Below are 26,622 nucleotides of genomic sequence, written 5' to 3' on the forward strand. Positions count from 1 at the left end.
GTCAGCGATTCAAAACCGTCAGCCACTCTATAGGAGAAAGATGAGGCTTTTTACTCCCATAAAGAGTTCTTCTCTTGGAAACCCACATGGGCAGTTCTATCCTCTCCTATAGGGTGGGCTATGAGTCAGAATTGACCTGATGACAGTGAATGAATGAGGTCATGTGATATGTGGTAGGTTATGCATTGGGGTGCCAACTGCAAGGTCAATAGTTCGAACCCATTAGCTGCTCCATGGGAGACAAATGAGACTGTCTATTCCTGTAAAGATTTACAGGCTCAGAAACCATAAGGAGGATTCTACTCTGCCCTATAGGGTAGCCAGGAATCAGAATAGACTTGATGGTAGTGGGTTTCATTCTTAGTTTATTTTTGGTATCCTTGTTGGTACACAAAGAAGGAAACACTTATTGAAGTCCCACTATGATTTTCATTCTAATGTAGGTGCCATACAGCTAGTATCAATTTGCATATTTATAGAATACTAAATAATGAATCTGTTATCATTTATTAAATGAAATATATATTTCTGTCATACAAAAGAGACTTACCTAAATAGAAGACCATATGAGAAGGTACTCCCCAAAAAAAAGCCAGAATTTTTTTCCCCAAAGCTACGTACTTTTTTTTTTTTAACAAAACAACATTATCACCTTCTAAGTATTCACGATTACACTTAATACATTATTCAAATCTGCGATTCCACTCTTGAAAACATTTTTCAAACTCATCTGTTTGGATGGCTGACAGCACCTCCCTCATTTTTTTCTTCGCCTCTCCTATGCTGTCAAACCGCTGTCTTCATGTCTCTCTGCATCTGTGGAAACGAAATGAAGTTGCATGGAGCAGCGTCAGGTGAGTAAGGTGTGTAGGGCAAGAGACACATGCTGGCTTTTCCCAAAATCTGGCACACGGAGATGCTGTGTGAGCAGGTACATTGTTGTGGTGCAAAACCAGTAATCTCTCAGCCACAAATCAGGCCTTTTGTCACACATTGTTACACAATCTTTTTGGAACCTCTAAATAGAAAGTTTGATTAACCATATGACCTGATATGATGAACTCCAAATGCATTACACATCGACATTTTGATCCAGTCCAGAAGTTGACAGACGTCCAGACTGAGGTTTGTCACTATCAACATTTCACGTTTTTTGAAACTAGAAAACCACTCATACAATTAAATTATCCCATAATGCTGTCCTAATAAGCTGTGTTCAACATCACAACAGTTTCTGTGGCAATTTTCCTGAGCAGGACACAAAATTTCATAGCCCCGCGCTCCAGCCAGAACGAAAAACAAGGTGCAAGTGAAACTGCTTTCACAAAAAAAAAAAAAAAATCACTGTGACCAGGCAGAACCTTCCCAGGTAATGCCACTGGGTGCACTAAATCAGAACTAGTTGCTTGATGCTTGCCTAGTGGGAAAAATGCATACTATGAAAGCTGCAAAGAGTATTTACTGGGTTTTTAATTTTCATTTAGCTGAAAATGTTCACTGGGAAATGAAAAGTTAATTTTTAAACATTCTTTGGAAAACATAGTCTTTTACCCCCTTTCTTTTTAAACATACTCAAGAGTAGTGATACCAGGAGGGAAAGGGGAAGGTAGGGGCAGAAAGGGAGAACTGATTACAATGATTGACATCTAACCCCCTTCCAGGGAGAATACCAGAAAAGTGGGTGAAGGACGAGAGTGTTGGTGTAAGACAAGAAAAAAAATATAAATTATCAAGGGTTCATGAGGGAGGAAGGGTGTGGGAGGGAGAAATGAACTGATACCAAGGGCTCAAGTAGAAAGAAAATGTTTTGAAAATGATGATGGCAACATATGTACAAATGTGCTTGACACAAAGGATGCTTGTATGGATTGTGATAAGAGCTGTAAGAGCTCCCAATAAAATGATTTTTAAAAATCTATGATGTGCCTTCTCTTATTTCAAAAGTTTATAAAATTAAGACATTTTCTGAACTCTTTGCATTAACAGAGATTACATTCTGATGGCATTATATTTCTCTCTCCAAACAGCCAAGATTATTTGAGATGAAAGGTATTGAAATATAATATAAAATATTTGTATATAATGATTTTTTAAACTGTTTCTCTAGTGGACATGTAAACCAACTATCACCGAGTCACTTCTGACTCATAGTGAAGCTACAGGACAGAGTAGAACTGTTGCCAAAGGTTTCCAAAGTTGTAAATCCTTACAGGTGGAGACAGCCTCATCTTTCTCCCAAAGAGTGGCTGGTGGTTTTTGAATTGCTGCCCTTGTCGTCAGCAGCCTGACTTGTAAACCACTATACCACCAGGACTCCTTAAGTATACGTATGACCACTGCTTTATTTAGTTTCCAGGTATCGGTAAGTGTGCACTCTGAATATTTATGTGACATGCCTCTATAAATCATGCAGAAGAACTTTCTCTTTCTGAAGACAGTGAAATGGAGTTGGCTATGTTAACATGTCACACATAATTAGATTACAATTGTTAAGAGTTTCTTTCGAATGATTCATGGCCAAATTTAACTTTACTACTCATTATTGTTTTGTCACCACTTCTTTCATTCAAGTGAGGCTATTTTGAGTTTGTAATATTAGGTCCATTAGAGTTTTATTTATTTTCATTAAAAGGGATGAGAAAATTATATAGTCTACAGACAGACTAAATTTTTATTTTATTGCTGCTCAGTGCTTCGGAATGTCTCCTTATACTAATGAGTCTAAGTAGTGCTATCACTATTACTATATTTAAACACCCCTGGTTGGCAGGGACGTGCTTAAGTCTGTTTATAACACAGTTAATTATGTCACTGTCTGTGCCCTGGGCAACTGCTGCTGAAAGGGCATACTCACATGATGAGAAGATAGTAGATGGGTTCATTTGGAGTTGAGTGTTACTTCATTACTGGCCCACGTAAAGATTAGGGTGGTGGTTAGGCATTCTGAAGGACATCTAGTAGTTTTCATCTTGAATATTAACTTGCGACATGGGTTTTTAAAAATTGCATTTACATTTTTGTTCATCTCTTTTTAGTTTTCCTCACAGAAGAAAAGGCCAATGCAGTATTAAAGCGCTACCGCAGAGCTAATGGATTTCTTGAAGAAATAAGGCAAGGCAACATTGAACGTGAATGCAAAGAAGAAATCTGCACATTTGAAGAAGCAAGAGAAGCTTTTGAAAATAATGAAAAAACTGTAAGTGTATTGGTTAAAAAATGACCCTGAAAATTTTATAAATTTGCTTAACTAGTAGATAGATATTTGAAATCTGCATTCTTTAAATAATGTGTATGTTGCTATCAATGAAAACTTAAATTTGTGAAGAATCTGAATGTGCCATCTAATAATGGTTACATGGGTGAGACAGCCAAGTTCACTTCCTTGTGATCTGTTTTTAAAAGCCTAGTTTTCAGAAGACTGCTGAGTTTTAGCATCCTCACAAAGGAGCATTATTTTGTTTCATACAAGGCTTTGTTTGTTCTAGAAAGTTACAGATATCGTCATCACCTTATTCTGTCTCATCAGAGAGAGCATGTGCAGGAAGCTAATGGATGCTGGCACTGTTTTAAAATGTTTTCTTTCTTTTATGAACACAAAAAGATATATCAGACTTCCTTCTTCCACCCCTATGAGAACACTCATCTTTTCTTCCCTTTATGCTACTATGTATTCTATTCAAGGGAAACAAGGATTGGAAAGCATGGGCAATGGTGGATATTCCACAGACCTGCTCTATAGCCAGAAATCCCATTACCAGCAGAAACTACAATGTAAAGATCCACACCTGTACACCCGAAAGGAATGTTCGAGCATGAATATAACACTCAAAATGCTGAAGAGTTTTTTTTTAACAGTGTTTGATTCCTGTTGGATAGAGAAGGTCCCAGAGAGCCCAAGTACAAGCTGATCAGGGGGCATGCCTGCTCTACGAGTTTCCATCAGGTCGCTGATGCCTGATGGAGAGAGACCTGTAGGACAGGATAGAACTGTTCCCGCGAGTCTCTGTGACTGTACCTCTTTACGGGAGTCAAAGCCCCACCTTTCCCTCTTCCAACAGCGGGTGTTTTTGAACTGCTAACCTTGCAGCTAGCCGCTCAATGTGTAACTGCGTTGCCATCAGAGCTCCTCAGAATGCCTGCGAGTTTCCAAAATTTTGCAAAAGCAAAATTTGTTTATAATCAATAAGCTATGAGCTTCATTAATTTTGGAATTCCTGGGTGATGTAAATGGTTAAGGCACTTGGTTGCTAGCCCAAAGAATGGAGATTGAGTTCACCCCAAGTTACTTGGAGAAAGGCGTGGCGATCTAATTCCAGAAAATCAGCAATTGAAAACGCTGCGAATTATAGCTCTACTCTTGACACACCTAGAGTGGCTATGATTCAGAACTGACTCAACAGCAACGGATGGTTCATTTAATTTTTAAATCATATTTAATTTACGCAGCTGAACACAAAGGGGAAAGGAAAAATCATAATTCTGTCATGTAAGTACAAAGCAATATTAACTTTTTAATTTCTTTTCAGTCTTTTTAATGGATCTGCTTGGTTCTTGTTGGTTTCATTTTATACATCTTACTGTTTTTTTTTCTTCTTAAGAAAATCTAAGCATGTTCATGTAGAGAAAATTTTAAATGCAATAAAGCATGAAGAGAATAAAATCACTTGAATTTTCAGCACCACCAATTTTTAAATTTTCATATAAATGATTCTGGCTGGTTTTTAATGCTTAGAAAATTTTCAAATGAGAGAATTAAAATTTGTAGCATACTGTTTTATAACATGCAGTTTTTGATAACCTACCATGTAATATTTTCCATATAGTTAAATAAGTTTCACATTAGTTTTAATATCTTATACTGACATAATTATATTTAAAAATTAAATATGATATATTGTGCCTTTCTAGACACTATCAGATGATTTTGTATGTGTACATTTGTGTTAACATGACTTTTAAAACAGCCATATTTTTAGACCAATCATATTATTATGTCTGTTAATAGCATAAAGCACCATTTATTTGTAAATGTGACCTTATATACTTGCCTTAGACTGGGTTCTCTAGAGAAGCAAAGCCAATGAAACTTATATATGTATATATATAGAGAAAGAGGTTTATGTTAAGAAAATCACTCACATGGTTGCAAAAGCAGGCAAATTCCAAGTTTATAGGTCAGATGTCACACTGTCTTGCAAAGTTGCAGGAGCTGATGAATCAGCGGGTTAGGCTTATGGCTGCAGAGGTGAATGAATCCAAAGTTGGCAGGTAAGAAGCCGGCTGCTGATGAGTTCCAGAATTGGCAAGCAGCATAGGAGGCTTCTAGCTCAAGTCTAAAGAACTGGAGATGATGATGAGCCAGATGTAGGATACAAAGCCAGCAAAAAGAAAGCATGTTTTTCAAAAGGTTAGCTTATATTGGAAGCTGTCTATTCCCCCGAGAAAGAGTCCTGTCAGTGGATTGACTACTCATAGCAGATCTGACAATGGAGGTGATTATATTGTTAGATCTCATAGCTGCCAAATCACTGAGAATCCTGGCCAAGCAAAGTTGGCACAGAATCTTAGCTAATACAGCACTTAAAACACTTTTTAAAACCTAGGTTTAAAAACAAATAATAAAATGAAAAAGAAAACCCTTGATTCATGATATTGTCTTTCTTCGATATAAATTTTCAGTATTCTATCTAGTGTAGTTCTCGCGAAACTAGTGCCTTTGCATCCGACTTTACCGGTCTCCTTTACAGCAAAGGCAAGTACACACTTGTTTGAAATGTATTGTGCTAAAATCCTTTATGCCAACGAATAGTATTCTTTTTAATTAAAACCTTTTAGAAATACCAAACTTTCAGAAAAGTTGTAATAATATTACAAAACTTCTGGGCTCATTGCTTATAGCTTTGACCATGTAGGTGCCACAACGTATTTCTTAAGTTGATTATTTTTAAGTATTCATTGCTTTGTTGCTACTGAAAATGGAACCTCATCTTCCATACTATCTTCTAACTGGTTATCATTGGTGAATGAAAATCTATTGATTTTTAAAGCCTTTTTGTTATAATTGACATGTTTAATTGCACATCTAAAACATAAATGTTGTCAAGTTTTAACCTACATTTACAGTACTGAAATCATTACGAGATTCAAGAGAGTGAAATAATCTATCATCCCCAACTTATATGTGGCATGGACAATTGCAACCCAATTTCCAGAGTGGCGATACCATTTTACAGTCCCATCAACAATGAATATATGAGGAAGTTTTCCCTTATTCTTGCCAGCATTTGGTGTTGTCACTACGTTTTATTGTAGCCATTCTAACGGGTATGTAGTGGGATCTCGTTTTGGTTTTAATTAGCATTTGAATTTGCATAAAGAATGCTGAACATCCTTTATATGATTACTTGCCATCTATATATTCTCTTCAGTGTCTTTTGCTTTTTAAACATTTTTTGAGTGTTGCATTTAGAAAGATCTTTATATATTCTAGGTACAAGTATATTGTCTGATATGTGGTTTGTACACTATTGATTTTTATGTGTTAATTGTATATCTTGTTACCTTATTGACATCTTTTACTGCTTGAAAGACTTTTGCCATTGCCTCTCAAGGTGAACAATGCTGTTAACGCTCATGTCTCTGACTCTTATCCATCCCATAGCTTCTGCGTATTTTCCGGCTCACAGACAGGATCCTACAGTTCAGCAAATCTTTTAAGCAAATAGAAGAAACTCCTTCAGCTATGAAAGAATTGCTTAAGTAATTGCTCTGCACTTTCCAGCAATACCTTTTCCCTCTACAAAATTATTCTCATTAGGTTGGATAGATCTTATAAAAATAAAACAATAACATATATCTATCTTAAATTTTCATCTCCCTCAAGTGCTTCCTCTTCTCTGCTCTGCATGTTCCCACCATTCTATTGATATTTGTGAGTCTCTTGGCTTAAAATGCTTTGTTGTCAGGTGCCAGCAAGTCTGTTCTGACCCATAGTGGACTGAACAGAGGGAAACACGGCCTGATCTGATACCAGCTGCAAATTATTGCGATGGTAAAGACTATTACAGCCTCTTTATCAGTCAATATTCCCGAGGATCTCTCTCTTTTTCACTCTCCCTCTACCAAGCATGATGTCCTTCTTCTGGCATTGGGTAACTCCAGCCCAAAATACGTGAGGCAAAGTCTTGTCATCCTGACTAAGGAGCATTCTGGCTGTACTTCCAACATAGATTTGTTTGTTCTTCTGGCAGTCCATAGTAAATGTCATATTCACCAGTGCCATCATTCAAATGCATCAGTTCCTCTTCAGTCTAGTTTTTCACATGCATACAAGGCAATTGAGAATTCCCTGGCTTGAATCAGGTGCACCTTAATTTTTAAAGTGACATCTTTGATTTTGGAAACATTAAAAGGGCTCTTTTGCCACAGATCTGCCCGATGCTTGCATTGCTAAATTTCCAGAATGCTGCTTCAAAATACAAACCCAAGCCCAAACTCCCTGCCATGGAGTTGATTCCAACTCGTTGTGTTTCTGTGACTGAACATCTTTATATAGCAACACACAACTCATCTTTCTCCTGAGGAGCGGTTCGTGGCTTTGAACTGCCAATTTTATAGTTCACAGTCTAATGCTTATTGGACAATGAGTGCCAAGTGAAATTAAATTCTTGAAAACTTCAATATATTTGCATTTATCATTATACTCTTTAATTTGGCCAGTTGTGAGAATTTTTGTTTTCTTCATATTGAATTGTAATCCATAGCAAAGGCAATAATCTTTGATCTTCACCAGTAAATGATAATGACACCATGTTTATATCTCTATCTTGTGTGAAAACCTCTTGTTCCTTTCCTAAATTACTTTCCTTCGCTGTAAAATGGTGTGGGGGCAGTGTCTGATCTCCTGTGGTTTCACCAAAGGAAGACAGAATCAAATTCTACATTGGTCCAGGGCTGATGCCTATTAGATGGAGACCAGGCATGCTTTCTTTCACCTTCCAACCATCTTTTACAAGTCAGACAGCAACCACTCTCCTCCTATGGCACGCTCTATGTCTCCTCTGGGTTTGATCATTGCAATGGTCACACAAAACTCCCAGACCATACTCACAATTATGGGGTTTATTAAGGATCAGAAATACTGAAGATAAAGATTTTTAGTCAGGAGTGCTTCTTCTCAGCCACATCGTTAGGCACAACTCTCTCTGGTCTTTAGCCAGTCAGCCATGAGGTCCCATAGCCTGGGTCCTGTTTGGGCAGTGTTACAAAGCTATTTTAGCACTGCCTATCAGTGCCCAAGGATCCCTGATGGCATAGTGTTTATGCATAGGACTGCTAACTGCAAGGCCAGCAGTTCAAAACCACCAGCCACTCCAAGGGAGAAAGATAGGTCTTTCTCCTCCTGTAAAAGTTAATCTCAGAAACTTATAAGGAGTAGTTTGTTTCTGCCCCATAGGGTTGCTATGAGTCATCTTTCGCTCGATGGCAGTGAGTTTGTTGTTTTATTTGATGACAGCCCCAAAGTTGGGTTTGGTTCGTGCCCATAAGGCATTCTACTCTATACGTAGTCTCTTCCCGCAGGCCCTCAGCTCTAGCTGTGCGAGACAGCAAATCTTTGTGGGAGCCGACACCTCATCATTGTCCCTCAGAGCAATTCGAAGCCCAAACTTCTGACCTTGGAGCTCACCGAGAAACTCACTTTGCCACTAACAACCCTTAAGGAAGAAATGGTGGTTGCTCTCTACTCTTGGTTGTCATTTTTGAAAGCTGCTTTGGGATTTGCAAAGTGTTTTGGAACAACACTTATTGGTTCAGGAAAAATTGGTGATATTCTTTCTGTCTTTGAATGATTATTGTGAGTGCAAAAAAAGACCAATGATCTGTCCAAGATTTGACCGGAACTGAAACTTGTGGGTTTGGGTTCCTCACTCAGTATACATCACCGTTTTACCTGTAGCCGGCACATGTGAGGCACAAGACAGATGGTCTTTTTTGAAATCATTGGGGGTTCATACAACTCTTATCACAATCCATATATACATCAATTGTGTCAAGCACATTTGTTGCCCTCATCCTCAAAATATTTGCTCTCCACTTAAGCCCTTGGTATCAGCTCATTTTCCCCCTCCCTCCCCCCTCCCTCACGAACACTTGGTAATTTATAAACTATTATTATTTTGTCATGTCTTACACTGTCCGACATCTCCCTTCACCCACTTTTCTGTTGTCTGTCCCCCAGGGAGGGGGTTATATGTAGATCCTAATAATCAGTTCCCCCTTTCTACCCCACCTTCTTGCCACTGTCCGGTATCGCCACTCTTCCGGTTCCTATCTGTACCAGTGTACATCCTCTGGTCTAGTGGATTTGTAAGGTAGAATTGGAATCATGATAGTTCTGGAGGAGCATTTAAGAATTAGAGGAAAGTTGTATATTTCATTGTTGCTACACTGCGTGCTGACTGGCTACTCTCCTCCCCGTGAACCTTCTGTAATGGGGCGTCCCGTTACCTACAGATGGGCTTTGGGTCTCTGCACTCTCCCTCATTTATTATATTCTTTTTTTTGTTCTTCGATCCCTTTGACACCCCGTAGTCACACAGGCTGGTGTGCTTCTTCCATGTGGGCTTTGTTACTTCTCAGCTAGATGGCCACTTGTTTGCCTTCAAGCCTTTAAGACCCCAGATACTATATCTTTTGATAGCCAGGTACGATAAGCTTTCTTCCCCACATTTGCTTATGCACACATTTGTCTTCGTTGATTATATCGGGAAGGTGAGCATAAAATGATATGATTTTTTGTTCTTTGATGCCGGACAACTGATCAAGTATCATGACAGACTGTCTTAAAGAGAAGAAAATTTATTAGAATTTACAATATAATTGGGCCAACTTGGAAGGAATATAGGGATAGGCTTAGATTTCCTGTCATTCAGAACTTTTAGAAAATTATGAAATTGTTTTGTTTGATGTTGAGATTATTTTCAAGGGTACTATATTTAAGTTAAATAAACTGATAATGCTTTGTGCCAATTTGAGATGTCAGATAAGGGAGAGGTGATGGAACAGTGGGGAGTTATATCGAACATAGTTAATGGCATTTTTCATTTCTACACTTTTATTATTTTTATCACTTTGAAGGGCAGATTGTAATATAAAGACCTAGGTGCATACTAATGAGTAAGATGGACAAAAAGAATAAAAAAATTATGTCCTCTTAAACCTGGATTTTATGTTAGTTTTGTTTAAAATGGCTCCATTCCACTTTGCTATTTTCTGTTTTAAAATATGTGGATATAGGGAAAACTCTTACAACCAAATAAACAATTATCCCCTGATCATTTTCATGTATATTTTACTTAAATATCTATTTTTTCTTTCATGGTATATACTGTCTGTACTTTGCCACTCTTCTACTCTCTTCCCTTAACCTAGAGATCCTCTGCTCATTGCAGTCTGATCATCGGTTGCAACAATCCCAGACATTACAGACAGTAAGCACCTTATTTTATTCTATGCTGATAACGGCGATTATTGATTAACACTATTCCTATTACTACAGACACTACTGATAACTACTTCACAGCCACTTCCCTTGTTCTTGCTTGCTAAGAAAACCCTAATATTTGGGCAGTGACATAATTCCCAGTTGCTGTGAATGTCATGATGAGTCTTAAGTCTGTCATGGCAATACTGATCCCTTTTCAAGTTCTGTAGTGCACTATGTTCTTATTCCTGATAATGGAAGTTTGTGTCATTTCTTTTTTCCTGAAAAGTGTATCTAAAAAATTCTTTTTTTTAATCTCACAGAACTGACTTTGAATTTTATTGATAATCCCCCATCCTAAGGCACACACATTTTCACTCGTTATTGTTGCTATCTATCATTAACTCCTTCTGTATGTTTTGAGTGTGTTTGGCTTTCTTTGATCTAGTGCTTCTTTGATCTAGTGCTTCTTTGATCTAGTGCCTTGAAGTTGGAAAATTAGATTTTTTAGACAGTTTTTGGAAGTAAGAATTTAGTGTTGCAAACTTTTACTTCAGAACTGCTTTAGCTACCACCATAAATGTGGACAAGTTTGGTTTACATGTTTATACAGTTTGAAGTAATATTGAAGTCTCTTTTTTTCTTCTTTGATCCATGGTTTGTTTTCAAGTGATTTATTGGTTCCTAAATATTTGGGGATTTTCTTCACCTATCTATTAACTCTATCTATCTATCTATGATTATTTTAATTCCAATGTTGTCAGGAGACATGTTTAATATTATTTGAATCCTTTTAAAATGTTTTTATACTTGTGTAACAACTCAGCATGACCATTCTTGATAAGGGTCCCGTGTTTAGATAAGAAAATGTGATTCTAAAGAATATGTCTTCAAGGGTCTTCTCATCCATCTCTTGACTATTATTTTTCCCTTTTGCTCTTCCTTTTATTCCTGATTATTCATGGATGGAATTGTATCCCCCCAGAACATGTCACCTGGGTGGGCCATGATTCTCAATGGTGGGACAGTTTTGTGGTGATCTGCCCTCAACCCCATGATGTGATAAGTCAATCAATTGTAAGAGGAATAAGGGTGGAATATACCACACTTAATTCCTGCATCGACCTGATATAATACTTGGGGAATTTTCCTGGGCCGTGGCTTGTCTTACAAGGTCAAAAAGGATAGATGATTAAGCAGAGCAGGGAATACATACTACCACCAAGAAAGAAGAGCAAAGAATGGAGCAGGTCCTTTGTAATCAGGGTCCCTGAGTGCAAATCACCTAGGCCCTGGGAAGACGGATGCTAATACACATGGAGATCTCCAAAAGATACCAAACTGACAGGTGTTGGAAGGAAACAAAGAGTAACAAAGTGGGCCTTCCTCTATAGCTGATTACATGTGAATATGGACTTCTAGCCTCATAAACTGTGAGAGAATAAGTTTATGTGTATTAAAGCCAACAGTAGCCCCATAGGCTGCCTGCAGAGAGGAGAACTGCATATGTTTTAGACCATGCATATTTAGAAAATAAACATTTTCAAATTTTAGAAGTAAAAAAACATAATTGAGTCATAGTGTTGGATTAAACACAAAAATTATACACACAGACAAAGAAAATGTTAGATCTCTCTGTGGATACATATACCTCAGTCCTTGGCTCCGCACGAGAAAGAATTCACGCCAAAGCCTGGCTTGTGATCCAAGTGAGTTTTATGAGCATTAGAAGTTTCGGGTTTTACACAGGCACCCACAGGGCTTCTCACCCACAGGGCTCCTCCAGAACGTGCAGCCTGCCTGCAGAGTCACGCAAAATCCCCTGGTTGACGGTTGACTCCGGGCTCCTGCCTTTTCAATGCTTCCGCGGGGAGGCGTTGTAGAGGACCTCTGGTCAACCCCATTGGCTGAACTTAATTCACCTGGCCTAGGTGGGCCAATCCAGGTGCAGCGCCCACCCATGCGTACCCGGCAGGAAACCTGAACCTCTGAGCATGTGCAGTGTGCCACTCCTTTGTTTCCGTAGCTCAGACCAATGGGCATGCGTTAATGGACGCCCCAAGCCTATGCTAGCTTACCTAACAAAAAGACAACAATAGCACACAGGAAACAGTCATCTAAGGAATTCAAGGAAAGTAGAAAAACTAGATGCTACCTTCCTGTAATAGAAAACTGAACACTTTCAGAGAAATTTCAGAAAACAGTCAACTAAGGAAAAGCACTGGAGAGGGTTCTGTGTCAACTAGGAGATTAAAAAAGGACTCTTTGAAAGGTAGATCAATTGTCCCTGCCTTCCTGTGACCTTTTCTCACCCCTACTTAACTGGGCAATAAACACTACTGCCTATGATCCCTGCTTAATCCTCAAGGTGACAGTCCGAAAACTGTGAATTACTGGTCTGGGTGGGGATCCCAAAGTAGAGCAGTGATGAAAGAGCAGGAGACTTTGAGGAGACAGAAAACAGATGCAATTGCAAGATTTCAACTTCCCTTTTCTCTATCAAATCTGCTATTTTTCCAATAAAATCAATTGATTTCCAGAGTTAGATTTGTCTTGTGATCAATATTGTGTGTGGAACACTCCTGAATTTGAAGAATGTGGTAAGTCTCCCTACAGGTCTCCAGGAGGAGGAAGTACTGGAATCCCCCAACCCCACCCTTAGGCAGCTGGGGGCCTCCACAGGTGGAGAAAGGGAAAAGATATTTCATAAGAGCCTAGATATTTACATCAGGCGCTTGGGGGTTCCTCCAGTTAAGCAGTCAGCTTAGAGTTGGGGTGTTAAAGTTTGGAGTTTGAATCCACTAGTCTCTCATATGGAGAGAAAGATGGAGCAGTCTGTCTGCTTTAGTAAAGATTACAGCCTTAGAAATCCTAAGAGCCACTCTACTCTGTTCTGTAGAGTCCATATGATCTAGAAGTGATTCTTCCTCAGTGGGTTTGATGATGAGTATAAGAAAGGTGGGTGGGATGGGGTGGTTGTAGTTGTAGCTATAACATATTCACTTTCCTTTATTTTTTTTCCTCTTCCAATATGCCATTTATTCCAGTAAAATTATGTGGTACCAAAATATATTGTTTGCTCTGATCTTAAAATTTGGGTGTGTTGCACCAACCTTCAGGCAAATTTAAACTGGTCCTGCTTTAAGCACCATACCTTGAAACTAACTAGGAGTTCTGCACTTTCAATCCACCACCACAACAGAAGTAGGGAGAGAGACTGAGATGGAGCAAAAGACCCCCGCCCCGAAGAAGCTCTAATTGAAGTCCAGGGCTGTAACACTGAAGAAGGCGAGTAGCCTTGGATGCCCTGCACCCCGCCCGCCCTCTAGAAGGGAGTCCAGTGGCGAGCAGGCTGCTACACTGGCCATGAGTTGGGACAGGTAGTAGCAGAGAGGCGAATTCAGTAGACATCAAAGGCAGAGAGGTGTGCATGTATCAAAGGGGTCTGTTAGCAAGACTGAGAGCTGCCCGGTTCTAAAGAAGGGAGGAGTTTGGAGACTTTCAAACTGCCTGCTTTCTGAACTGGGTCCTGAGTTGTAACCTTTTACTTCTGTAATTAACCACATAATTTCAGTTTGGTCTGTGAGTTCTACGTGGCCTTTGAAATGAGTTACAGAACCAGCCAGCAGAGAAGTAGATAGTTACATGCAGCAAAGGTTGCATGAAGAAATGATGAAGAAGCTATGTCTAACCTCTGCCTCATAGGACTTTGATGTGTTCTGTTGCTGCTTTACAGTAGCAAAATGTCCACTAGTGTGTTCTTTCTTTTGGACCACTTCTACAAATAAACCAACTTGCTACCAAAGATGAGGGGGCAGGGAAGGGGGTGGGATTTAATTCAGTAGAAGGGCCAAAATCATAAATTCCAATTTGTGTTTTGAACATAAACTAGAGTAGTCTCACTGAATATAAAAGTTGCATCTCTAGCTGCTTTCAGGAATGTGGGGCAGGAGAGAGCGTTTAGGTGATGGGGGACAGTGGCATGAACTGTGGTATGACTGAGGAAATGAAGACATAGAGACAAATTCCAGATAGATTTTGGACTCATCAACAGAAGGAACTGGAACTACCTAATGGGGGATGGAGAATATAAACTTATTTTTGTGATTTGGACTTGAGTTCTGGGTTACTAATAGTGCTATTGGGTAGGAAGGCTTATCTGATAATATCTGAGATTCCTGGTAAGCATCAAGAATCATGTCCTGCAGGTAGTAGAAAATGAATCTATAGCTAAGGAGAGGTCTGAACCCAGACCTTAACAGATTTCATAATACATCTAAATTAAAGAGCTTTTATTTTATGTAACCATGTGCCACTTTGCAAAGAAGTAGTGTGTGATTAATTTAGATAAGGGACCATAAAGCTTTGCCATGTTTCCTTTTCCTAATAGGTTGTCTTCAACTGGTAATAAAACTAAATGAACTAGAACTCCTGCCAACATAGCTAATGCTTCCTATTATTTATCATTGTGTTCTATACATTTTTTTAAAAAAGAAGGAAGTGCAAACTCATTACCATTGAGTTCATTCTAACACATAGCAACCCTATAGGACAGAGCAGCACTCTCCTTTTGGGATTCCGAGGCTATAAATTGTTATAGGAATAGAAAGTCTCATTCTTTCTCCTGTGGAGCTGCTGGTACTTCGAACTGCTGACCTCACGATTAGCAGCCCAAGGTATAAGACTCTACACCACTAGGGCTCCTTGCATTCATACCTTACTAGGGGCTATGTAATATCCTGTTTATATGAAGTGAATTGAAAACTTCGGGAAAAATTTTATCGTCTTTTCACCCTCCTTTGAGCTTCTTGAAACTGCCCCTTATAGTGCTTTATACTTTATAAATTTTCTATTTACTTCAGAAGTTAGATCTTCTTATTCTTATTTTATAGAAGAGTTTAATACCAAAATTTAAGTGATTTGTGTAAATCCACTCATTTCCCCTAAAAATCTTCCTGCGTCTGAAGAGATCTAAACATTTTGGAAAACAGCTGGTTTTGCAACTTCCTTGGGTAGAATACCCTAATTTAAATATAAATGTGCCCCGACAAGGCAGATTCTAGAGTTAGAATTGTGGCTTTAGTTTGGGGTCTCTTAAAGTGAGTTGTTCCTTCTTTTCCTGCTGTAGTTGTTCCAGAAAAGGCAAAAGCCACACAAATGCTGTACACACCTTCTCTTGTGCCCTCCAGAGCAGTAGAAACTCATCGGGGCAGCCATCCACTTCCAAGTTTCACTAGTCAGGTCTGAGTTAATTCATACAAGATTGTGAAACCTGCTTAGCCCTACTCTCTCCAGTTGTGAAGAGAATCTTTCAGACCTTGACACTCACATTCTGTTCATAAATGCTAGTGAGAAAAGGCCAAACAGAGAAGTACACAGTTTATAAAAAGAGAACCAAATCTCTGATGAATTCTGACCTGTATGGATTTCTGCGGTGAAACAGGAGCTCTCTGAAGGTGCTGTGAGGTAAATATTGGTGCTGATAGTGCCATGGTTGGTGGTTTATCCACCAGTCTCTCTGCAACAGAAAGAAGAGACTGTCGGCTCCTGGAAAGATTTAAAGTCTCCAAAACTACACAGGATTGCTATTAGCCAGAATCAACTAAACAGCAGTGAGTTGGATTTGGGTTATGAGTGGTGAATCAGACTCTTCTCCAATATCCTCCCTCTAAAATGGTTGTCAGACTTCTTAGGCACCTTTGCATTGAATTTCTTTGTGTAATTTTAGCCTGACCTAAAACTGCTGAGACTCTTTCATGCCCCTTTTCTTCACATTACATTTAAGATGGATCTAAAATGTGTCATTTATTATAGAATCTTGCTCCCACTATATGCATAATTTATCAACCACTAACAGTCATTTCCTCAAAAAGACAACATTTTAAAATTATTTGCTCTTTTGAAATGGGGGGGGCTGAAGATAAAGCATGTGGATAAGCAAATGTTGGGAAGAAAGCTGATGGTGCCTGACTATCAAAAGATACAGCATCTGTAGTCTGAAAAGCTTGAAGATAAACAAGTGGCCATCTAGCTGAGAAGCAACAAACCCCACATGGAAGAAGCACACCAGCCTGTGTGATCATAAGGTGTTGACAAGATCTGGTATCAGGCATTAAAGACCCAGAACAAAAAAAAATCATATCATTGTCAATGAGGGGGAGTGCGGAGTAGAGACCCAAAGCCTATAGACAATTGGACATACCCTTACAGAAGGGTCACAAGGCAGAGACAAGCCAGTCAGGGTATAGCACGCAATTTTCCTCTAGTTCTTTAATGCTTCCTCTCCACCCCCCCCCCCCACTATCATGACCCCAATTCTGTTTTACAAATCTGGCTAGATCAGAGCATGTACATGGGTACAGATTAGAGCTGGAAACACAGGGAATCACAGGACAGCTATGCCCCTCAAGACCAATATTGAGTGAGAGTAGTCATACCAGGAGGGTAAGGGGAAGGTAGGGGGAGAAAGGGGAAATGATCACATATCTCCCAGAGGTATAGACAACAGAAAAGCAGGTGAAGGGATACTCGGTCAATGTAAGACATGGAAAAATAATAGCAATTTATAAATTATCAAGGGTTCATGAGGGAGGGAGGATGGGGGAGGGAAGGGAAAAATGAGAACCTGATACTAAGGGCTCAAGTAGAAAGAAAATGTTTTGAAAATGATGATGGCAACCAATGTACAAATGTGCTTGACACAATGGATGGACGTGCGGCTTGTGATAAGAGTTTTATGAGCCTCAATAAAATGATTGCAAAAGGAAAAGAAATGAGGGGGCTTTAAAAAGTTCATGAAAAAAGGTCTATTATCTTTTAATTCCATTTGTCACCAATTTGTGGATTTGCTCTGATACTATTCCTCTTTGGTTCAAAACAAATCTCTACAATTCACAAGTTAACCCCGACTTATGGTTATTTAACCACTCAGGGCTTCATTTCATCATTTCGGAAGAGGTATGATATTTCCAACATTGCTAGGCCCTGTTGACTAGAGAAATCACTCCAGTGACATTTATACATGTGTAAGAAAGAGTTTTATATCAAAAAATCATCCCAGCCTAGTCCAACTTACGTTCATAAGTCCAATACTAGTCCATAAATCCCTTTTCAGATGTACAAAGCCCCAAACAATGATGCAGAAGGCAGGATGAGCACAGGTCAGCTGGTGCAAAGTCACACAGATCCATGTAAACATCAAAACATCACAGGGCTCTGACAGCTCTCAGGGGCCAGTGAGCAGCGAGGTGAAGAGAGAGAGAGAGAGAGAGAGAGAGAGAGAGAGAGAGAGAGAGAGAGAGACGAGATTCCCTGGGCCCTCCTTTTGAGAAGGCCACGCCTACAAGGAGGAGGCACATCAGGCTGTGACCTGACTGAGAGGTTGGATGTCATCCCTACACTTTGATATATCTTCAAGTTGACATAAAGATATGTAACTGCCAGAGAGGAGAGTTTATTGCTCCAGATCTGTCCAGCTTCTGGACCAAACCACTAGTTCAAAATTCAAAAAGCTCATGGTTCCTTTTTTTCCTCTGTAGTCTGCCAACAACTTTAGTGGTAAATCTTTTCAAATGCAAATATCCTGAGCACCAAGGCACTGGGTGGGGCTTACCCTTTCTAAGCATGCTTCACTGGCAATTCCTATACCCATTTAACAGATCCAATCTAATTGCCGAAGGCAGTGGGTTTTCAGACTCTAGTCATACTTCACAATAATCATTTCTGACACCCATTATATCAACAACAATAGGTAGAAGAAATAAGTATAATCCTAGTACAGCCAGATCCTAAACACAATTCTTAAAACAGTCAAATTCAATCTTATCTAAACTATCCCATTCATATGCAATATGTCCTTAAGCTTCTGACTGCATCAGCCAGGAACTGGCCTTCCCTTCCGACAGCCATGTTGACTAAACAGTATGGCTCTTGCCTTAAAGAAGTTCAAGAGGTGTTTTCACCATTCCGCTCATTCCCCAGGTACAAATGAACATCCAGTACCTTCGTATGCACCATTTGAGTTAGGAATAACCAAAGACAATTTCTAAGAATCAAAACTTTTACTTTTGACGCCTTTTCCAGGAAAAAACTGAATAAACTGCATTTGTGGCCATAGCTGACCTCCAGCCAGCCGAAGAAGAAAAACTGCTATAAGGCAGAGGTCTGACAAGCCTCCACTCTGCATTTCATGATTTGTTCCTCTAGTACCCCACTCCCCAGGTATCAAAATGTACCTGTGACACACACACATGTATGTGTAAGAAAGAGATTTATTGTATGTCAAAAAGGCATCCCCAGCCCAGTCCAACTCAAGTCTGTAAATCTGATACTAGTCCGTAAGTCTCTATTCAGACTCATTCAGTCACATGCATTGATGCAGAAGGCAGGAAGATCACAAGGCAGTCGATGCAAAGGCTCATTGATCAGGGTTCAGGGAAACATGGCAGGGCTCTGGCAGCTCTCTGGGTGGCTAGCAAGCAGGAAGGAGAAAGGTAGAAAGAGGGGGAGGTTTCCAGTGTCCTCCTTATGCAAAGGCCACACCCCCAAGGATGCGACCTATTAGGTTGGATACGCCCCCTATATTTGTATATATCTTCAAATCGACAAAATTATCCGTCACATTGGGTGTGGTGAGTTACTATGGGGAAAATGAAATTTGGTTTTGTAAGTACATTTTTGCTTGGTTTGTTTTTAATCCTTATTAAATATAATTTTCGTTAAAAGTTTTCTGACAAGGAAAACAGAAAACCTGTAAATGTTTTATTTCCCAGCATGCCAAAGAGACCAAAGAAAGTAGTCTATACAAGCCATAATTGGATAAAATAGTCCTATTCATATATATTATTAATACTTGATTATCACTAAGTAACGGGGATAATATTAAATATATTTTTTATTGATTTTTATCTAAGGTTACATTGTAAAATTATGTGGAAATCACTTCTTTTTATTGGTATTCTTGAGTAAGTTGAAAGAAGTGGTGATCTGGGAAAAGAATGTAAGAAAAACAGAGACATTCTATCTGCAGATGAAATAATTATCTATTGTGTAGGCAAATCATATGCATATAATTAAAATTTTGATTACAGCTTTCCAGTTCAATTTGATTACAGATCGATAAAAATTGTATTTTTATTTAGGGTTGAGCTCATGAGATGGTATACAATGAGGTACCCCCCAAAAAATAAACCTGAATTTTTTTTTCAAAGCTATGTATTTAAATTTTTTAAGATCATTTTATTGGGGGCTCATACAACTCGTATCACAATTCATACACACATCCATTGTGTCAAGCACATCTGTACATTTGTTGCCATCATCGTTTTCAAAACATTTTCTTTCTACTTGAGCCCTTGGTGTGAAATCGCTATCCTTTTATGCTCCATCTTCATTCGCGGAAACAAAAACAAGTCACATGAAGCGAGGTCAGGTGAGTAAGACACATGGGACCAGAGAGGCATGCTTTTGTTTTGTACAAAAATTGGAGCAATGAGATGGCTGGGTGAGTAGGTGCATTTTTGTGAAAAATCAGGCCCTTTTTGTTGCACATTGTTACACAGTCTTTTCAGAATCTCTAAATAGAAAGCTTGATTAACAGTGTGACCTAGTGGAATGGACTCCAAATGAACTCCAAACGAACACGTTGATGTTTTCATCCGTTTCGGAAGTTGTTGGACGTCTAGAACGAGGTTTGTCATCAATCAACATTTAACCTTTTTAGAAATGAGAAAACCACTTGCACACTTGATTCCCCCTCCCCCCACCCATAATACCGTCCTAAGCTGTGTTCAACATCACAGCAATTTCTGTGACATTTTTTTCTGAGCAGGAAACAAAATTTAATAGCCATATGCTGTCTCTTAAATCAGCCATCACAAAAAATTCACTGTGACCAGAGAGAACCTTCCCAGGCGACGCCACAGGGTACACTAACAGAGAATGAGTTGCTTGATGCTCACCTAGTGGGTAAAAAAAAAGGTGTGCTTTGAAATCTCTGCTCCACCCAGTGCCATTCTGGTGTTTTGAGGGTACCCCCTCCTAAATATGGGAGAAAGAGTAGATATAAAACTTGTAATGATTTAAACCGACATGCTTACAGTGTTTATACATACCATGGTTATAACTCCTTCATAGAACTACGGGTCACTTTTCTTTTTCCTATGTTTCTGCATTGGTCAAATTTTATTTTTAATATATATTTATAATCATTAAAATGTCAGACTTGGAAACCCTCAAGATGACAATTCTAAAAAGAGTTATTAGTATGCAGGGTTTTTTGAGGGTTTTTTTGTTTTTAGTATGCAGTTTTAGGAACATATATTACTTTTGAAAAGTATCATACATCTGTATTTCATGCTTTTTTTCCTCCTATGATTTTATGAGCAAATTGAAGGAAATCTATAGAAAGAGTTAAATTTTGGAAGCTTACAGGGCCCTTCAAAAAGTTTGTTGGTAAAAGATAATAGAATTTTTCCATGAACTTTTTATAGCACCTTTATATTTCAGATAAGGGCTTAGTATCTTGAATAGATAAAGGATTCTTACAACTTAACAACAGATGGAGAAACAACTCAATCAATTAATGGGCAAAGTACCTAATCAGACATTTTACCAATAGCTGTGTATCACATGGATAGATGCACTCACTGTGTCATATCCATTAACCAAAAAAACATTTAATCAATTCCAATTCTTAGCACCCCTATAAAACAAAAATCATGATGAGATGCCACATCACTCACACTAGAGTAGCTTAAGATTTTAAAATGGAAAATAACAAATATTAAGAATATAGGGAAATTGGAACTCTCATTGTTGGGTGTGCTAACGAGTGAAGTTACTCTTGAAAACAGTATGACTGTGTCTTTAAAAGTTACACATGAGCTACGATATGACTCAGCAATTAGGTCTATATACTCAAGAGACTTGAAAGCAGCAACAGGAACAGACAAGTTTAAACCAATATCCATGGTGCCACTATTCACAATAGCCCAAAATGGAAACAACCCAGGTATCCGTTAACATATGAATAGATAAATGTATGTACAATAAAATATTAGTCATAAAGAGAAATGAAGTCCTGATATATGCCAACGCATGGAAAAATCTTGGAAACATTATACTGAGTAAAGTGAGCCATAGAACAGATATCGTATGATTTCACTAATATGAAATCCCTAAAATAGTCAAAGGTATAGACTTAAGAGTTTAATAGTGATTCGCAGTAAGAGGAGGGATAGGAAAAGGAAAAGATCATTGTTGTGTTTCTGGGAATGGAAAACACATGCTAACAGGGATATTGGTTATGGTTGCACATGATTGATATCATTGGTTTTATTGAATTATGCACACATGAAACTGTTGACTCGTCAAATGTTATCTTCTTTATAGTTGTACAACTATCTAAACTTTTGTTAGAAAACAATAGCAATTTCCAAAAAGTATATTATTTAAAAAAACTGAATCGTTTGATTCATGCATTTGTAGTAAAAAAAATCACTAAAGTTAGATGTTGTACTTCACAGTACTAACCATTCACTTCATTAAAAGTTGTGTTTGACTTATGTACTTATTTCATCTATCTATGTCTGCCTGGGTGAAAAATGGTCTTTAGTGCAGAGAGTTTAAGAAGCCCTGTGATGTGTCAGAGCTGACTTGATAGCAGCGGATATACAGTGAAACTGAAAATCAATTAGTCAAATGTAAAGCTTCGAACAGAGGCCTTGACTCGAGACCAATGTTGCAGTGACTGTAAAGTGCATGTTGTATGTTCAAGCAGCTCTGGAATCAATAGATTTGGTTTGAGTTTTGTTGTTCATTATGTTCCTTGAAAGTTGACATTCGGCCATCTGATATTTCCAACCTTTTCATCATATTAATTTCTGATTTCTTTTGTCTTGTATTTCAGAAGGAGTTTTGGAACACGTACAGCAAAGCACACCAAGGGGAGAGTAAGCGAGGTAGTGATTGGTTTCAGTTTTACCTGACCTTTCCGTTAATCTTTGGCCTCTTCATTATCCTCCTCGTCATTTTCCTAATCTGGCGATGCTTCCTGAGAAACAAAACTCGAAGACAGACAGTAACTGAGGGCCACATCCCTTTTCCTCAGCACCTGAATATCATTCCTCCTCCTTCTCAGCCAGATGAAATGTATGATAGCAGTGGGCTGTCTCCAGGCTTTTTGGAATATGTAGTTGGTCGCTCAGATTCTGTCTCCACTCGATTGTCCAATTGTGACCCACCACCGACCTATGAGGAGGCCACTGGCCAGGTGACCCTTCGCAGGAGTGACACAGAACCTCATTTAGACCCACCCCCGGAGTATGAGGACATCGTCAACTCCAACTCAGCCAGTGCCATTGCAATGGTGCCTGTGGTCACCACCATCAAATGAAGCCGCAAAGATCTTTATATGTTAACCATTTTTAAACTACTAATGAAAGAACTTTCTAGCACTTTACCACTACATAAATTTGCATTGACTTGTTTGATTGGACTCCTACAGCATACCACTTCACACTTTCTGATTTGATTTTCTTTATATTTGTTTCTTGTTGCAAAGTCATTATCTATGCGCATTTTACTAGTGGAAACGTGAAGAAAATAACATATTCATGGAGGTCTTCATGTAATGCAGTGACACTTGTATGGATATATGTGTGTATGTATCTATATGTATGTAATACATATATACATGTGTGTATCAACACAGTATATATGCAAGTTTCTTAAAGCGCTATTATATCTCAATCACCTGTACAGAGATCATTACTCACAAAAATTAGGGGAAGGGGCACCATCAATTTGTGTAATAGATAGCCAGTAACATGCTGTTCAATTTTGCAAATAAGATATAGTTAGCATGAATTCTCTCACTGGCTTTTTTTAAAAGGAAAAAAATGCATGTAGTAAATCTTGATTTTAGAAACATCGTAGAGAGAAGGTGTGAGCAATAAATGGTAACTTATGGTGGGTAGCAAGAAAATCATTGGTTATTTGTAGCACTTGGCAGGTTTTATAGCTAACCACCACCCTGGGAATTGAGCAGTGTTTGACTCCCATATCTGACTGTCTCATGACATTGGTAGTGACTTGCTCATGGAGGGGTTTCTTTGACAAGGAAATAGTTCTAGAGTGAGCCCTGCTGGCACAATGGTTAAACACTCGGCCGCTAACGGAAACGTTTGTGGTTCGAACCCACCAGCAGCTCTGCAGGAGAGCCTGGCAATCTGCTTCTGTCAAAAGGAAGCCTAGAAAAGTCGATGGGACATTTCTACTTTTTCACATGGGATTGTATGAACTGGACACCGATTTGCCGGCACCCAACAACGTCATATGTATGAGACAGGGAATGGAGATGGATTACTTCCTTACTCATACGTGCTTATAATTATTTTCTTTTACTGTTTCATTGTCATTTTACTCTAATTTTACTTTCTATCCTACCACCAGTCTCTCCAACCACTTAAGAGTTCAGTTAGAATGCAATATTTGAGATGAATGTATTGATGTTTTTGTTTAGGTTAAAGTCTTTGCCTCAAGATGATTAGAAGGCAATTTTCCATTAAATTAAGAACTGTCATTTTTACATTGCCCTCCCATTTGTGGATAAGGTTGCAATGTCTGTGTTGTGCCAGGTATATACACTAAGCCTAATTATAACCCCATCTAGACCTCATGATGGTTTCTGTTTCCTTGGGTATTTTTATCAGCTTTGCTTGCTTTTTATTTTCCTTCTTCTCTTGGAATGGAGAGAAGAGATAAGTGAACTGCTTACATAAATTGGTTCAGAATGGAAAAGTTTAGACAGTTTCATATGAGGTCCCATAGTATACTCACTGGTAGAAAATACATTAGATCCTTTCAGGGAAATGTCGGTGCCAATCCAAACCTTCCTAGTGTTGGGAGAAAATGGTTTATGAGGCAAAATAACAAATACTAGTTTTGAATGTTTTATTCTCTCCTGCCTCCATCTTGCTACCCCCTCTCCCCCATCCCTACCCCCACTACACCCTGGAACCAAAGAAAGAAGACTGTTGGGGGTAATCCTGTACTCAGAGTCATATGACCTAAATTATTTTGTTCTGCCATATACTTGCCATGTTACTTTGGGCAAACCCTGTATCTCTGAGCCTCAAATCCCTCACCTCTACCATCTCTCCTGCCCTTCTCCAGGGGCTTAAAACGGTCAAAGGAGATGGTATGTGTGAAAGTACTTGGTTAAATGTGAAGTCTAGCTGTGGGTAAGGTGGTAGTGTTATCACTCTAGTGCTTTGGGAAGAATTTCTCCCTTCAGTTTCCCTAAAATTTACAGATCCTTCATATAGCCAGAATTAGAGCTTCATAAATGTCTAACATGTTCACAATCTGAATGTGTGGGCTATTAGTTGAACCCTTACCCTTCTTTATCATTCTTTATATCAGTGCTGTGCCAATTTAGAGAAGACAGCCAGTCCAAGCAGGATTAAGGAAATGTTAGGAAACCAAGGCATGTACCATATATACTCAACTATAAGCCTGCTCGAATATCAGCTGGGCCACTTAATTTTACCATAAAAATTGCATTAAACATGTGCTGAAAAAACTCAGCTTATACACGAGTCTATACAGTGTGATACGAGTCTATACGGTGTGTTAAACAAATGGATTCTATGACTTTTATGGTCTTCTCTCTGGTCTTAGCAGAAATGTCAATATTGTTTTGAACTTGGCCATAAGTGCATGGCCATTTTGGCCTAGTTAAAGCTGAATGTGGGATTTTTCTAATCTAGTGACTTATGTGTGTATATGTAGATTTTCTGTTTATTTTTAAATGAAAATTAAGACTTCTATTATATGGACTTTTTCTTATTATTAAAGTCAAGCACTAGGCTAAACCAGCAGTATTCAAAATATGGCCAATGGAAACTATTTTCATAACAATACAAAGACATTTGCCATTTCACCAAAATAAAGTTATAAAAATGTGAAACAATGTCACTCTATCACTCTTTCCAGAAGCCTTTTTAAAAAAGAAAATATAGATATTTTTCATAACATTATTTATGTTAACATGTAACAGATTTATTATTTTAAAATGAATTTGAATTTTTTCTCAGTTTTATTATCAATTGTGATAACTGTGGATAAATAAGAGCCACATAAAAGAAAGCACTTTGAGGTTTTGGTCCCCAGTAAATTTTAAGATGAAAAAGTGGTCTGGAGATTAAAAAAATAGAGAGGTGGGGGGGGGACCCACAGGATGAAATGTAGGAGCAGAAAGTTCTATTCCTAAATTCTTGCAATTTTTACATGTTAAGCTCCTATTCTTGGCTATAATGTTGCTTCTTAGAGATATCTAAATTGCAGCATAAGTCGAATGTGGGTCCAGGAAACAAAAGGCACTTGCTTAAACTGAACAATGCCTCGCCCATAATGATAACTGGCATCAGCCACAAAGTTCACAGTGGTTTGCATATGACAGTGATAGGCTAAACACAATACCACTTTCTTTAAGAAACATTAGTTCAGGTTAGTTGGTTTAGATTTTGAGTTAAAAAAAATCTTTACCCCATCTGGTTTTATAAAAGGAGTCTCTTAACATTTGTTATAATTAAGGGACTTATCTGGAATAATATATATTTTGTATGCTTTGTCTTTCTTACCTGACTGATATTACACTCACCTTTGATCGTTTTTAATAAAGGTTTATTTTTGAAAAATATATTTAGTAACTTTCTTATGTGGTGACTAAATAGACTCACCTGGCTTGTATTTAAATGGAAGAATAGACTATGGTCCCCATCTGAGTAGGTTACAAGCCTCCATATGCAGAGGTTGGGTCTGAAAGTCTAGAATGGGCACTTTGTGCCTTTCTGCTCAGCATGTCACTATGAGTTGTGTATCTGTTGAAAATAAATATAATGATTTCTCTTTTTATTTTTGTTTATTTCCTTTTTTGGTGTGTCTGTTGACCAGTGCGAATAGAGGTGCTGTATATGTTTTGTTGTTAATGATGGCTTCAAGACTGATGATCTGATAATATGGAGTTAGCTTTAACTTGGTCCTGTGTAAATAGCATGCATTTTATTATAATATTTTAAAATACTTGGTTTACATTAAATTATGGTATTTAACTATTTTTATGTTTATAATAGGTA

General features: G+C 38.4%; 1 protein-coding gene across 1 annotated transcript in view; it reads left to right on the top strand.

Moving 5' to 3' along the window:
* Window positions 1-26,399, top strand: part of PRRG1 (proline rich and Gla domain 1) — a 98,167-nt gene extending 71,768 nt beyond the window's left edge. Inside the window, exons 3-4 of the mRNA XM_075538917.1 lie at window positions 3,036-3,196; window positions 22,392-26,399. Coding sequence (XP_075395032.1) covers window positions 3,036-3,196; window positions 22,392-22,877 — 647 coding nt within the window. The 3' untranslated portion in view covers window positions 22,878-26,399. The remainder of the gene's footprint in view (window positions 1-3,035; window positions 3,197-22,391) is intronic.
* The last annotated feature ends 223 nt before the right edge of the window (window positions 26,400-26,622 follow it).

The sequence above is a fragment of the Tenrec ecaudatus genome, chromosome X (assembly GCF_050624435.1).
Source record: "Tenrec ecaudatus isolate mTenEca1 chromosome X, mTenEca1.hap1, whole genome shotgun sequence".
Taxonomy (NCBI): domain Eukaryota; kingdom Metazoa; phylum Chordata; class Mammalia; order Afrosoricida; family Tenrecidae; genus Tenrec; species Tenrec ecaudatus.